This window comes from Sarcophilus harrisii, chromosome 3, assembly GCF_902635505.1.
Source record: "Sarcophilus harrisii chromosome 3, mSarHar1.11, whole genome shotgun sequence".
Lineage (NCBI taxonomy): Eukaryota > Metazoa > Chordata > Mammalia > Dasyuromorphia > Dasyuridae > Sarcophilus > Sarcophilus harrisii.
In genome coordinates, this window is record NC_045428.1 from 237,365,151 (window position 1) to 237,381,901 (window position 16,751).

Below are 16,751 nucleotides of genomic sequence, written 5' to 3' on the forward strand. Positions count from 1 at the left end.
TAAGCATCCATACTATGTATATGGTAGAACATTAGTTTCTTGATCTAGCTTCCCTGCCCCTGACACTACATCCTTCAACTACAGAACCTGATTGGCTTCAGTTTCTTAGATGGAAATTTCCTAGACTAGAGGTAAAAGAAAAAGAAGATGGCAAAAGATAAAATGGATAGCTGGTGTCATGGGAAGGATGAATATGAACTTGTTCATGGGGTCAAAAAAGTGAATGACCGAACAACAACAATACATTATGCAAATGTCAGGTGATTTGGAGTGGGAAGAGAAGCTTAATGACTGGGCTGGGTGGGAGGATGAAGAAGTTAGGTAAGTCTTCACAGAGGAGTTAGAATATGAGTTGAGGACTGAAGGAAGAGAAAGAATCAGAGTTTAGGAAGGAATGCTTTTCTGGCATGAGGGAAAGCTAGAGTGAATACAATGAGATGAGAATTAAATTGTTGATTTTAGGCAACATGCCCACATCTGCAACTGGAACATATGAAATGTGGATAGAAATCCATGTTAGGTTTAAATTGTGAAGAGTCTGGAATGTTAGGTTTAAGATCTTGTATTTTATGTTAGGAGCAAAGGGAAAACACTGAAAAACAGTTAGATCATTATGATTTTGGAATATACTCAATGTTTATCACACAAAGATCGTATTATTCTTGTAATGCCTGTAATATTCAAATACTCCATCTTGCCAGAGTGGAGGCCCCCAAAAAAGAAGGAAAGGTCATTTGCTGAAAGCAGAAGGTAGGCTTAGGAAGAGGAATTTTGTAATAGATGTTATGGAGAAGAAGGAACAGAGTCAGAGGTGAATAAAAGATTGCTATGTAGGAAAGAAAGCTGTTTGAAGTTAGGGTGAAATTTTGGGGGGGATCTAGTTAGTATGGTTTCTCATGATTTATTCTTGTAACATTCAGCAAGGGTTAGGAAGACAAACTGAAAAAGACAGCAGATTAAGACAACTTGGGGTTGAGGATTAGTGAATGTAAACATTGGAAAAACAAGATTGCATAGGTTCTAAGGGGAGAAGATGATACCTTGATGAATTATTGAACTATAGACTCGATTGCAATCAAGACTGTGAAGTTAAGACTGGAATAAGTATGGTAAATTAGGTGAATAGTAAATTATTGAGGGACCAGTTGTGATGAGAATGAAAAGAAATTTAGGAATAAGAAAGGATAACAAGAGTGATCAGTGAAGGATGAAACAGGTTGAGGTTATAGTGAATTCAAAGTATCTAAGGTAATGTGAAAAAGGTGGTTAAAGGAATTGAAGTTGATGGTCATCGTATTCAAAGGCATCAATGCTAATATTAAAGTAATTAAGAACAAGGGCAGTTGTTAGGGTAGAAAAAGATTTTATGAGGCAGATATTGGACTCATTAAATCTGAAGATCAGTAAACAGCATCAAGAATTCAGAAAGATTAAGCACATGGATGGAGTGAACTTTAAAGGAAGCCAGGTGGCTGAGAAGAGAAGTAGCAATGTGGAACACAGAACATGTAGATTCCTGTTGTCTGAGGACTGGAAGAAAGAGCTGCCAGTTTTAGAAAGTTTGGTAAAGATTGAAGTATGTGCTTTCAGGAGTTAACAAGCTTTCAGTGAATAATGAAGTATCTTAAGAACTGAGAGAAGGGGCAGCTAGATAGCACAGCAGGTAGAGTACTGTCCCTGCAGTCAGAAGGACTCAGTTCAAGTCCAGCCTCAGATAGTTAACACTTTAGCTGTATGATAGCTAGGCAAGCCACTTAAGCTCAACTGCCTTGCCAAGAAACAACAGCAGCAACAAAACCCCACAAAAAATCTGAGGATAAAAAATTGTCTCAAAATTGAAATTGATTCATGTTTCTGTAAAAAATTAATTTTTAATATGAAAGACAGCTCATACATACTCAGGTATTCTCTTCTGTGCTCTCATAATACTTTCATGATTTATGCAAACTTTAGCTTAATTAGAAGCCATAAGGAAAAAAATGTTAGGCAGCAGATTTAAGATTTAGTTGTAAGAATGAAAATTCTGAGGGTTTATTGCATTACTTTGATTGGAAATTACAAATTTCCATAAGTAAAATACATTACTTATATAGTGTATAGAGGGGGGGAACAAGTAAGAATATAGAAAAACTAGAATGATCAGTAATGAAATATTTTCAAAGCACTGTAACATTTAGGAATTTCAGTACTTTGAATAATGGAAACACTATTACATTAAATAACTTTCACACATGGTTCTAAAAAGACATGAAATTCAGACAAAAGACATTTTTACTTTGGACATTTTAAAAAATGCAGGATAATTAACTTGTCCAAGTTTCACTATAAACAAAATGGAGCTCTATGCTAAGGAAAATTTAAAAATAAGTTACCAGAGATGACAGACTTCAGAATATGTTAGTATCATATGCATTACCTCTTCTCCTTTGATTTGTGATGGTTTCTTGACAACTTCTTTCACTAAGTACAATATTGTGTCAGTTTTCAATGAATTAAGTGAAGAAATCAAATCTACAAGAGTTAGCTGAGAAGTACTTGCCACAGGGACAATCTGTAATAAAATCCAAGAGGTATCAAAACATATCCAAAGAAAGAAGAAAAGAGTGAAAGGGAAGGGAAGAAAAATTTCTTTTTTTTTAAAATAACTTATTATTTTTCAAAATACATGCAAAGATAATTTTCAACATTCACCTTTGTATAACCTTGTGTTCCAAATGTTTCTTCCTCCCCACTTTCTCCCCCATCCCCTGGACAGCAAGTAATGTAATATAGGTTAAACATGTGCAATTAGAAGAAAAACTTCTTATTCATAGAAAATTAAAGAAATAATAATGTTAATGAAATCCAATTAGAGCTTTCTAGATGAAAAAGGTAGTTTTCTTTATGGCCTCAGTATTTTATCTTCTGGATCTCATTTTTTCACATGATGACCATTTATTGTTTTTGGAGGCCTAAATAGAGCTCACACATATAATTTGAAAAGCTTTTACTCATAATTTGTATGTATCCTGGTTGATTTGCTTGAAGCAAATGTACCTGGCTAGTCATAGAAAATTAAAGAAATAATAATGTTAATGAAATCCAATTAGAGCTTTCTAGATGAAAAAGGTAGTTTTCTTTATGGCTTCAGTATTTGATCTTCTGGATCTCATTTTTTCACATGATGACCATTTATTGTTTTTGGAGGCCTAAACAGAGCTCACACATATAATTTGAAAAGCTTTTACTCATAATTTGTATGTATCCTGGTTGATTTGCTTGAAGCAAATGTACCTGGCTAGTTTATGACTTGTTTCTTTTTATAGGGAATCTCATTTTCTTCACCAATTGTTTGAAGCTTAGTTCCCTTCAAGCAGGGATTCTTAAACTTTCTTGTGTCATGGACCTCCCTGGCAATATGGTGAATCTATTGACCTTATCACAGAATAAATGTTTTGAAATATATAAAATAAAACACATAGTACTAAAAAGGAAATCAATTAAACTGAAATATAGTTATCAAAACATTTTTTTTAAGTTCATAGACCTCTCTCCAAAGGGACAAGAGTAGATTGTCTTGACTTTCTATGACAAAAGCTCCGACTGAGCTTCTATTGGACTGGCAACCATATTTTTTCCAGGTTGAACAGCACCTTTAATTATCAGTTGAACTGAAGGCTAAAATGATTGGCTAATGTTGTTTAATGATAGATATATACCATCCAGGTTCTGTCAATGTATCTTCCAAACCCTCATTCTCTAACCTTCAATTCCTTTCTCCAGAGAATGGTTTCAGAATTTTATTACTATAAAGATGGGAACAGAAACTAGATCTGAGATATCACTGGAGTAACCAACTCCCAGATGAGGGAGCTCTCTATACTAATTTAGGATCACTCCTTATCTGTAACTTAATAGTGTTAGATCAACATAATATCCAACCACAATTCTAGATGACTCAAGATGAAACATGCTAGACAATTCCAGATAGAGTAATGATGGACTCAGGATGTATGAGACATATTTGCAGGTGGATGAGGGGGGAAGGGAACATAGTTGAGGTAGGAATTTATTTTGAATGATTTTTCATGTTTTTAATTGGTTTCATTTTTCTTGGGAGGCAGGGAATGTGTACCTAAAAATAAAACTGAATTAAGGAAATTAAAATTTTTAAAAATAGTTTTAGATAGTTGCCCAAAGCATTAAAAGTTTAACTGACTTTCTCCACATATGAAAGGCAACTCTTGACTTATCTACCTGTATTCTCCCCACATATTCTCTATCTTTACCAGGAATCCCATTTCTTCCCATATTTTCCAACAAACTGCTCCCTCTCTTATTCCCACTGTATAACTTTTCCAATCTCCTCCTGTTTACTCATTCCTGCCTTATTGCCTACTTGTCCAAGTCTCCCTCATCCTGAAAAAATTCTCACTTGATCTTTTTATCATCCAATATATCTTCTACACTTTTCTAGTTTTCTTGTACCTTATTCTCTGACATGTACTCTTTAATTTACTGATAGAGCTCCTTGTTATTGGACAAAAAAGATGATACTCCATCTCTTTGGCATTTTCTCTAGCTGTAACCTATGCCTGGAATATTTTCCCTTCCTATCTCTTCCTCTTGCCTCTCCTGATTTCTTGTGAGTCTTAGCTAAAATACATCTTCAGTGGGAAGCCTTTCTCAATACCTTTTAATTCTAGTGCCTTCTCTCTTCTAATTATTTCCTCCATATCTTTAATATAGCTTGTTTGTACATATTTGTTTGTTATCTCACCTATATTAGATTATGAGCTCCTTAAGGGCAAAGATTTCTTTTGCTTCTTTTTGTATCCTCAGTATAAGCACAGTGCCTACCTTATGATAAGTGCTTAACTGATTGACTTGAACCTAGGTCTTAGTGGCTCTGAAATTAGATCTCTACAAACCAAGATGCCTTTCTAAGATTTTCTATAGAAAAATGTGTTCATATAGAGTAAAAATACAATTAATTATCATGATCAATAAGAAAAAAGTTAGTATCAAAAGTTCCATTGTACAGCACTTCTTTTGGACCAAATATATTTCCATATAAGTCATCTTGGGAAAGAAAAATCAGAACAAAAAGGAAAAACCACAAGAAAATAACAACTAAACAATAACAACAAAAGGTGAAAATACTATGCTTTGATCCACATTCAGTCTCCATAGTTTTCTCTCTGGGTATGGATGCCCTTTTCTATCCAAAGTCTATTGGAATTGTCTTGGATCACTGTATTTTTGAGAAGGGCTTAGTCTATTATTGTTGATCATCATATAATCTTGCTATTACTGTGTACGATGCAAGTCTTTCCAGGCTTTTCTGAAATCAGCTTGTTCATAATTTCTTATAGAATAATAGTATTCCATTACATTCACATATCACAACTTATTCAGCAATTCTCCAATTGATGAGCATCTCCTCAATTATCCAATTCCTTGCCACCACAAAAAGAGCTGCTATATTTTTGCACATGTGAGTTCTTTATCCTCTTTTTGTGATCTCTTTGGGATACAAACCCAGTACTGGCACTACTAGATCAAAGGGTATGCAGAAATTTATAACCTTTTGGGCATAGTTTCAATTGCTCTTCAGAATAGCTGGATCAGTTCATAACTCTACCAACAATGCATTAGTGACCCTGTTTTCCTATATCCCCTCCAACATTTATCATTATCTTTCCTTGACATCTTAGACAATCTGACAGGTTTGAAGTGGTACCTCGGAGTGATTTTAATTTGCCTTTCTCTAATTAATCATAACTTAGAGCAGTTTTTCATATGATTATAGATGGCTTTAATTTTTTAATCTGAAAACTGCCTATTCATATCCTTTGACCATTTATCAATTAGGGAACAGATAGATTCTTGATATTACCTGTTTAATGAGTTATTTAGCTTTACCTTATTATGATGCTTGACTTTTTTTCTGCTCCACACTGTTGCAACTGCTGCTGTTAATTGGACACCAAGCTGAATTCCCAGAGGGTTTAAGAAATCTAAAATTTTCTGTCTTATTGTCTAAAAAATAAAAATATTATACAGTAAATCATATTAAATTATTATCTTGTGAAAACTTTTAAAAATTCTCTATCACTGTATTATACAGCTTCAAATATAAGATTGTTGAGAAATTCAGTTCAGTCTCCTCTCTACCTCTAAAATCAGAGCCCTGAAGATAATGCTGAAAGTTGAAACTAGACTATCTGTCCAACAGTTCTGTGAACTTTTGTTTAAATCAGAGGGGCAACATGAAAGAGAACAGAACATTTCCAATAGGTCTACTCTCAATTTACACAGCCAGGGAGACTCAGAATGACCAAGTCCACTTGAAGGAGATCTATGTGAACTCAAACTTTGATTCTAGGTTTTCTGAAGATTTGTATAATCAAAGAAAAGGGCTGCTAGTGAAGTATTAAAATAACTACAGAAATACATTGAGTCCTGAATGAAGTGAATAAGTCCCTAGGGGAAATTAGAAAGAAATTAATAAGACAGAACAGCAATTTTAGGACACACTTCCAGGACTGGGGGAAGAGGGATGTGTTAGAGGTCTAGTCACATTTAAAAGTCAGTCCAGGCAGAAGTAGTTTACAAGGATATGTGGTGAAGGTGAAGAAGGAGAGGAAGAGAAAGGGGAGAAAGAAAAAAATGTGACAATGTTTGGCCAGAGCATTAATAACTCAAAGCAAAAAAAAAAAAGTTAGAATTAGATTGTTTGATATAAATTCCCAGAGCAGAGGAGGATTTATACCAGGAAATCCAGCTAGGCAAAGAATAACCAGCAGTGGTAGAATGGGATGGATTGGTGAGCTGCATTGTTCAGACATCCTATTGTCATAGTACTATTGCTATCTCTCACTTCTATGGAAATGATTGCCCCTCAACTACTTCCTCCCAAGTCTATTTGTAATAAGTACATCCAAACGGTTAGGTGGCTCAATAGATAGAGTGACTAGAATCAGGAAGATTCAGCTTCCTGAATTCAAATCTGGCCTCAAACACTTACTAGCTGTGACCCTAAGTTACAAGTTGTGTATCCCTGTTTGTCTCAGTTTTCTCATCTATAAAATAACCTGCAGAAGGAAATGGCAAACCCCTCCAGGTATGTTCACCAAGAAAACCCCAAATGGGGTCATGAAGAATTGGACATGATTGAAAAATGAGCAACATCAATGACCAGCCTGGCAAAGGCCTGTATTTGACAGTCTTTATAAAGACAAGTTAAATGTTTAGAACATATCTGTAGCCATGAGGAATGGTTTCAGACTTTCCACACAGAAGCTGCAAAGAAAAAAAAGGAATAAAAGATTCTATGTTGCAATCTGAGGCTAGGGTTGGGTTTCAGCAACTCGCCTAATACTTGCGCCTAATGATCCCAACAGTAACACTTTCATAAGATGTGGCCCCCCTTTTTTTGAGGTGATTCTTTTTCTCTCTACTCTTTCACTTTCTCAATTCCACATGACTTCTCAAAGCATACATGAGGTTAGGAGTAGCCTGGATTGACTTTTAAAGGTAGAAATGGGGAATCAAAGAGATAAAGTGGGGTAGAAGGACAAGGAGTGTGGGCTGTCACTGGCTGTTATATCAAATTGCTCCTTCTATTGGCTCAGTGGAAGATTTACCACACAAATCTGAGAAGAATAAGTCTTGATCATTGGCTTAATTCTAATTCAGAACTTTTAATTATTTTTTTTAAAGGAAGGAGAAAAGCAATAAAGCAAGAGAGAGGAGAAAGAAGAAGACCAACATCTGGAAGTGTTTCTTACTTTGGTAGCTTTAAAGTAAACTAAAGATGATCCTTTTAAAGATCCAAAGAAATCAGCTTGTCTTTTTTGGGTTTCTTCTTTTCTAATTACATTCCATAGAAGTGACATGGTGTTAACAATTCGAGGCAATTCTTCCAATATGGCATTCTTGGCATTTCTTAAGTTGATAGGATCACTTATAGAAGCTGACTAAAAAGCAAAAATCATGTAAAATATATTATAAAGTATCACCATTACATCTTCACAAAGAGCCCTTTCCCAGTAAATATAAATTTTTTCAGGATGGAGAAAACTTTTATTTTTTTTCCTCTTTATGCATAGCTCCTTGTGTATTGAAAATACTTAATGACATATTTGTTTGTTTTTGGCCCAGGAAAACTCATGACATATATTCTAAGGCTTAAACAGTCAGAAGACTTGGTATTGCACACCCAGCCCCATCTCCCTCCATCTTTTTGCTTGCTGTGGCACAGTTCCAGGGACTTCCAAGCTCTCTCTCCTCATTCTTGTCATTCCAATGACCCACAACATTGCCTTATCCCTTTAGTATCTATTAGTACTATGTCAACTTTGTCTAAAGGTTCAATATAAACTTCAGCACTGAATAGCTCTGGATTTGTGCACATGACACTATATGTCTGAGTCACCACCTGTGTACTCCCATGGGACAGTGGAACAAAAAGGGTCATATACCCTGTTGACATCTGTTCTCCTCATCTTTGAGTTACTTTCTGTCTTAACATAAATACTTGTTGAATTAAACACAAATTTTTAAAATTCACAAAATGACTGTCTGAGATTAGAATAATCTGTCTGGTATACTGAACAAAATAACTGACCTATATTTCCATACAATATTGATACCTAAAATCAATATCTGAAAGTATGTTTCAGATACTTTATCTGAAAATAATTTATTCACTTTTGAAGAGTCATTTAAATGGTATGAGAAGGCTTCTTTTTATTTTGGTACTGAAGCATGTGCAATTATTTCTTTTCTTCTCTATTCTGTTTGAGATAGAGGATTTTTTTCTCTCAAATGGGAGGCTGCATGATGAAATGAAGGCAGTAGATTTGTAATCATAATACTGGAGTTCAAAGATCTCATCTGCTACTTTCTACTTACCTGATTCTGGGATAGTGACAACTTCTTTGAGCTTCAGTTTCCTTATCAATAAAATGAAGGGGTTGAAGGGGATATTTAAGACCCTTTCCAAGTCAAAATCTATGATTCTTATTGGGAGTAAGTATTAAAACAGATGAATATATAAGATAGGGACCTTTTTTAAAAAAAAAAAGTCAATGTAGGTTAGTGCTTTCTCTGCAATTTTTTTTTCTGCAAAATTTTCTATCAGTTGTTCTTTGGTTTTGACTCCACACCATTATGCCTCCTCCAGTATAAACTCATCATTGGGAATTTCATCATCTTGGAAATGGATTCAGCTTTGATACTCAACACCTCATCAACATCCTCAGTTAACAATTTTTCTTTTCTGAGGGAGGGAAGGAGAAATTAATTGCTCCCAAGGCCTCCCTTTACAGAGGACCCAGACTTTTCCAGTTAACTTTATTTACCCTTAACCCAGACAAATCACTTAACCTTGTTTGCCTCAGTTTCCTCATCTGTAAAATGAGTTGGAGAAGGAAATGGCAAAACCCCTCCAGTATCTTTGCCAAGAAAACTCTAAAAGAGTCACGAAGAGTTGGATACAACTGAACAAAAACTGAACTGAAATTCTACTTGGTTCATGCCTCTAAATGGGGGTATCCCCTGGCACCTCTATTCTCTCTTCTAGTAGTTTCCCAGCCTCAGCTTCCTTTTGTGTACTGTATTTTCCCATTAGATTGAAGCTTTTTGAGGACAGGACTGCCTTTTTCTTTTTTTGTATTCCCAGAACTTACTGCAGTGTCTGATACATAGTGATCATTTAATAATATTTACTGATTACTGACTACGAATTTATAGTCTGAGAAAGTTTCCTAAACATAGAGGTGAGAAACATGCTACTGGCCAATACTACTGAGTACAACCAAATCAGATTAAAATATAACTGGAAATATTTAACAACATAAAAATACAATAAAACATGGACAATATTCCATTTTAAAAATTAAGTCATGATGTGACTTGCAGGGATCTTTATGGAAGAATTAGTGGCCCCCATTTCTATTTGAGTTTCATGTCAGTGGCCTAGAACACTGAGTGGGTAAATGACTTGCTCAGGGTCTTCTTGGCTTCAAAGTCTTATTCTCTTTCCAGTCTGCCACATTGCCGCTCACTGATGAATATACATTTTAAAATTAGCCACAGTCACACATACTATTTTTTATTCTTAATTTCATATTATTTGTAAAACTGAATGCTATCTGTATCATTGAAACCCTTTTAAGGGAAGGGACTTAATGGGGAATTGTGGGTTACTTCTGACTATTCATTGTGTGGACTTCTCTAGCTGAAAAGTCAGTGGCTTCTTGTACTTTTGTTCATGACTCTATTGGTCTCCAAACACATTCCTGTTGCATTAAGACCTGACTTGAAAGATTCAAAGATGTGTAATGTTCAGGCACAGGAATATTAAAAGCTATGTCACTATTCTTAGTTTGTAAATTGTCTTTTTCTTTTGTAGGCATAAATAAAAACTGTTGATAATTTTTAAAAAATCCTGATTGCTAGACAAGAACATAGAAACACAGAATCTTAGAGCTAAAACACTCTTAGATTAGACATCATCTAATCTAACCCATTACCTGATGAAGGAATCACTCATCTTTAGGACACAGAGGCAAAATGCCATAGTGGAAAGTGCAGTGATTCTGATTGTAAATCCTGCTTCTAGAGTTTACTAACTGTGGGATAATGGAGGGAAAATATATAATGACTTTGATCCTTAGTTTTCTCTCTTGTAAAATAAGAGTAACAGGGTAGCTGAGCGGCACAGTAGATACAGCACTATTCTTGGAGTCAGAGGAACCCAAGTTCAGATAAATCTGACCTCAGACACTTAACGAGCTGAACAAATCACTTAATCCTGATTGTCTCAAAAAAAAAAAATCCCACCCCCAAACCAAAATAAAATCAATAACAATAACACATGAATTACCTTACTTGACTATTGAAAGATCCAAGTAAATATATATACACACATAATTTTACTAGTTATATATATTAATAGTTACATACATGTAGTAGTCAAATCGCTTTTGCTTAGTCACCTCTAATGATGAGTTAACAAACTGCCTCATGAGATATAATCAATCAGTAATCAATTATTTATTAAGTGTCTATTATGTATCAGGCATTGCAGCATAAAAACATAAATATAAATCACAGCTCTAAACCAAAAAAAAAAATGCTGCTATATTTCTGAAACACAGACATAATACAATGCAGAAAAAACAAAGTATCACAAACTGCTTCTTGAATGTAGACAAAATAGTTACCATTTTTGTTTGGTTGGATTGTTGTTCCAGAAGGCAGAAATGACTAATAGTGGTTAGACCTTCCAAGAGAGTGAGTGGATAATCTGGAGAAATGTTCTCTCTCTTACAGGATGTGCTTGAAGAAAAGGTGATACATAATTGTAAGAATTATGAGATTCCCCAATATCACTGGAGATTGATTTATATGTTATGTTTTGAATTGATTTTTTAAAAGAATATAGTAAAAATAACATATAGACAAAATCACATCATTAAGAATATTGAATAATCACATCATGAATACTTAATAAATAACTAGTAAATTGAATAAATATTAAATTGAATTTGCCTCAAGATCTTGATATTCTTAAAAGATAATGGGGGGCTATTATTTCTTAGTCCACTATTTCAACTCTCCCTATCCTCTTCACCACCCTTCCGTCTCCCATTTCCCTTCCTCTGACTCTAAAAGAGTAGGAGTGGTACTCATGGAAGCAAGTCTGTTTGGTCTGCTCAACAGGTCATAAATTCTCAGGCTACTCAACTAGTATATAAGTATTTTGATAGGCAGCATGGCAGAGTGAAGAGATTTAGAGTCAAAAAAGTCATCAAAAATGTCTCATCTTCTCTAGACATTTACTAACCATGAAACTACAAGCAAGTCACACTTTGCCCCTCAGAGGATCAGTTTCTTCATTTATAAAATCAGGATAAATAATATCTATAGGGGCAGCTAGTTGGCATAGCGGATAGAGCACCAGCCCTGGAGTCAGGAAGACCTGAATTCAAATGTGAACTCAGACACTTAATACATCCTAGCTGTGTGACCCTGGGCAAGTCACTTAATCCCAATTGCTTCAGCAAATATAAATATAAATATTAATATAATACTCACCTCAAAAGATTGTAGTGATCCAAGTTCTTTGCAAACCTCAAAGGGGTTTTACAATGAAAATCATTTAAAATGTCTTTTATGTCATTTAAAATTATTTTCCTTTTCTCAATGATTTCATTAAAAACATTTTAACTTTTGTTCTTATCCTACAGATAAATTATCTATGGTAACTGATTTGTTATCAGTCATAGCACTTAGTAAATAATTAAGATCAGAATTCAAACACCTATATTCTCCTTTGACAGTGATAATTAATCATATATATTAAAGCAGTATTTCAACTACAATTTTTTTCTTTCCGTTTTTTCTTGCTAAGGCAATTGGGGTTAAGTGACTTGCCCAGGGTCACACAGCTAGAAAGTATTAAGTATCTGAGGCCACATTTGAACTCAGGTCCCTTGACTTCAGGGCTGGTACTTTATCCATTGAGCCACCTAGCTGCCCCTACAATCATTTTTAAAAGGGCTCATTCTATACAATTGTCTACAATGGAAAAAAAATTTATTATATTGACATAGCTTACCTAGTAGAAGACTTTACAAACTCGTTCTCATACTGTCTGACCAGCTCGTCTAGATTCTTGCAAATCTGTACAACAAAAGGTGCAACAGTCCAACCTAATGACTTCCCAAAGTATGGTAAAGAAGATGTGACCAAACTAACCCAGGCTGAGTGCATCCCATAACCACACTCTGGCTGTAAACCTCTCACCACAGCATTGATGAACAGTCCCTGAGAAGTAATTGGATGAGGCTGCACATATTGCATAGCACTGATGGACTCCTGAAATTTCAGAGTCTTTTGCCATTCCTTGGACAGATCTGACTGATTTTCCATTTCTTCTTGGACCTTTCCCAGATGGTGTTCCAAGATAATCAGGACCTGAAGAAGTTTTAGCAGCTCAATCTGCAGTGGATTCCAGATCTTATCCTGACCAAAACTAATTAGATCTTCTTCAAAGAGCATCTTTTCTTGAGAGGGCTTGGTTTGGTCTGAGGCAAGAAGTTCATACTGTTTTTGGCTACTAAACATGGAAACAGATAAAGAGAGAAGGACAAACTCTTGAACTTTGCACCTCTCCAGTAAATTCTGTATGAAGTCCACATTCTTTCCCTTAAATGATTTAGCGACATTGGTCAATTGACTCATTATCCGAATCAAGACCTCCACACTCTTAATCTGTACAGCTTGGTTGCCAAGTATGTCTTGGTGGGAGACTTGTACATAGCATGGAAAGTATGAACGTAGGAAACTCAGGCAGAGGTAAATAAGTAGTTCAATCAAAAGGGAATGAGGGCATGTGGTGGGTGACTGAGTCTGAAGCTTTCCATAGAAACTCTGCCCAACCAAGGCTTCTTGGTGGCGTGCTAAAAGGTTATAGATGAGGTTCAAGTGAGAAGTAGAGCTCGAATCCATGTTAGTCCTACAAACGGCTTCAATGAACTCTTTGGGGTTGGATTTGAGCACTGTCTCTAGCACAGAAAAGGCATATAGGACTCGTTTGGAATCATAGGGTTGTAGGTACAACAGAATGTGTTTAAATAAAGCCTCAGTCACCGCCTGCTTTTCCTTCTGCCGCTTCAGTAACTTGGACATTGTGAGAGTCTGATCCACATCCACTTCCTCATCACTAGACAGTGACTCAGAAGCTTGGGTCTTGTCAGAGTCAAACCGCACCAGATTCCTTTTGGCAACTGTTTTAGAAATCTGGGGTTGGAAAACAGATATTGAGGTGGAATGTTTAGGATGAACTCTATCATGTACGGGGGTGCAACAGTTTTCTTCACTGCTCAGCTCATGAGGATCAAGGGAGGGTGTTGAGAATGAGGAAGTATTTTCACTATCACTGTGTCCTAAACTTGTATCAGCCGACTCTGTGTGCTCACTGTTGTCCTGAAGCTCACCTTCTGGCCTGTCAGGAATGCCTGTGCAACAGGCTATATCATCATCATCATCATCATCATCATGGTCATTTCTCAGCTGCAACTTCTCTGGGTCTTTCTCCACTTCAGCCCAAATAGCTTCCCGATCTACAGTAGTAAAGTGATTCAATGGCAGGTTTTCATGAGAGTTGCCTTCATGAAGTTCAGACACCCCATACATTTCTTTGAAACAAGCTTTTTTCTTGCTAAACCAACGATGCAGATCCTCTGTAAGGGAAGAGATAAACAACTTTTTAGAAGAAATGAAATGACAGATAAATCAGTTCTCTAAAGAAGAGAGACTCGGGACTAAAGGAAGTTGTTAATTTAACAATCTAAAAAACTGTAGACTTGTCAAATTTTTAATCATTGATAGGAGAAATTACTGTGAATATAATTTTAAAAAGTGCCTTACAATTCCAATAGACTTGTGATGGAAAGTGCCATTCACATCCAGAGAAAGAAGTATGGAGACTGAATGTGGATCAAAGCATAGAATTTTCACCTTTTATTTTGGTTGTTATTGTTTGTTTCCTTGTTTTTTTCCCTTTCTCATTTTTTTCCTTTTTGATCTGATTTTTTGTTTTTGGTGCAGAATGATAAATTCAGAAATACATTTAGAATAATTGCACATGCAATTCTATCTATATCAAATTGCTTACTATTTTGGGATAGGGGAAGAGGAGAGGATAGGGAGAAAAATTTGGAAGACAAGGCTTTGCAAAGGTTGAAAACTATCTTTGAAGGTATTTGCAAAAGTAAAATACTATTAAAAAATTTTAAAACTGCCTTATATATGTTATATTATTTAACATTAACAACAATCCTGGGAAATTTGATGTTATTATTACTCTCATTTTTACAGATAAAGAAAATGAAGCACAAAGTAGTTAAGTTACTGGAGCAGGGTCACATAGTGAATGAGAGAGGCATGATTTTAATTGAGATCTTCCTAATTCCAAGTCCTGCATTCTATCTACTCTGTCACCTAGCCGCCCCATTTCATATATATTTTTGGCCAGACCTGTGACTTCATTGCTATAGGGAACAGCTATTAAAGAGTAGATCAGCATCTGCAAAAACTATAGTTGTATAGTCTTTAAGAGTTGTTTGACAACAATACTATATGATGATCAATTCTGATGGATGTGACCCTCTTCAACAATGAGATAAACCAAATCAGTTCCAATACAGCAGTAATGAACTGAACCAGCTACACCCAGTGAAAGAACTCTGGGAAATGACTATGAAGAAACATAGAATTCCCAATTCCTCTATTTTTGTCCACCTGCATTTTTGATTTCCTTCACAGGCTAATTGTACACTATTTCAAAGTCTGATTCTTTTTGTACAGCAAAATAATTGTTTGGACACATATACACATATTGTATTTAATTTATACTTTAACATATTTAACATGTATTGGTCAACCTACCATCTGGGGGAGTGGGTAGAGGGAAGGAGGGGAAAAGTTGGAACAAAAAGTTTTGCAATTGTCAATGCTGAAAAATTACCCATGCATATATCTTGTAAATAAAAAGCTATAATAAAAAAAAGAAAAAAAAAGTTGTTTGAGGCACTAACTTGCTCAGGGTCACAGAATAGATTTGAAACTGTGATTTTCCCTTACTCTAGAGCCAGTTTTCTATTCACTGTTATACACCTTCTCTTGAAATGGTCTCTTACTTTCTCATACATAACAATCACAACTAGAATTTTAAAGATGGAAGAACTCATTTTACAAATAATGAAATAGATATGTTAAATATTAAAAGAGGCTATTTTAACACAGAATCTTTTTTTAAAAATAGAAATAAAGCATTTATACAATATTTAAAAGATTTAAAAGAATTTTCCTTAAGAAAATCCTGTGAGATATGAATATAAAGTCTAATTAATTAGAATATATGTTAATTTATGATCTCTCAGTTAATGCATATCTGGCAAAACCCAGTGAATTGACCAGCTCACATCACACCCCACCCACCATTATTCATTTCATGGTAGCTTCCTCAGGCATTAAGTTTGGTAAATAATAGGGAAATTGTCTTATGAGCATTAATTCTGACAAATTCAAACTTTAAAGTAACATAAGCTAATGGATAGAGGGTGGACTGAGGGTCAGAGTCCCTACTTTTTAACTCTGATTCTGCCATGTGCCACCTATATGCATACCTCAACACATTCTTCTTTTTTTAATAACAGCTTTTTATTTTCAAAATACATGCAAAGACAGTTTTCAACATTCACTCTTGCAAAACCTTGTATTCCAAATTTTTCTCCCTCCTTTCCCTCTACCATCTTCCCTAAACAGCAAATAATCCAATATATGTTAAGCAGGTACAATTCTTCTATATACATTTTCACATTTTCATGTTGCATAAGAAAAATCAGATCAAAAAGGAAAGTAAAATGAGAAAGAAAAAAAACACAAGCAAACAACAAAAAAATGTAAAATGCTATTTTGTGATCCACATTCAGTCTCCACATGGACATTAGTTTTTATAATATCATAGAATGAATGATTTTGGAGTTGAAGGAGATCTTAGCGGGGAAATAGCCATCTAGTCCAAACTCCTCATTTTACAGATAAGTAAACCAAGTCCCAGATAAATTACGTGACTTACCAAATTCACAAATCAGTAACTAACAAGGGCAACATTTGAGACCTCCAAGTCTGGTGATTCTTCAACTGTGCCTTTCAACCAGAAAATGAGGTAATGGAGTAGGTGATTGTCAAGA

The 16,751-nt window shown here is 35.1% G+C and overlaps 1 protein-coding gene across 2 annotated transcripts in view; it reads right to left on the bottom strand.

Annotated features, from left to right (window-relative positions):
• Positions 1-16,751, bottom strand: part of DOP1B (DOP1 leucine zipper like protein B) — a 132,985-nt gene that overhangs the window by 24,542 nt on the left and 91,692 nt on the right. For both annotated transcript variants that reach the window (XM_031959242.1, XM_031959241.1), the window contains exons 19-23: positions 12,611-14,237; positions 11,214-11,328; positions 7,773-7,961; positions 5,905-6,021; positions 2,417-2,551 (exon numbers count right to left, since the gene is read on the bottom strand). In XM_031959242.1, coding sequence (XP_031815102.1) covers positions 2,417-2,551; positions 5,905-6,021; positions 7,773-7,961; positions 11,214-11,328; positions 12,611-14,237 — 2,183 coding nt within the window. The remainder of the gene's footprint in view (positions 1-2,416; positions 2,552-5,904; positions 6,022-7,772; positions 7,962-11,213; positions 11,329-12,610; positions 14,238-16,751) is intronic.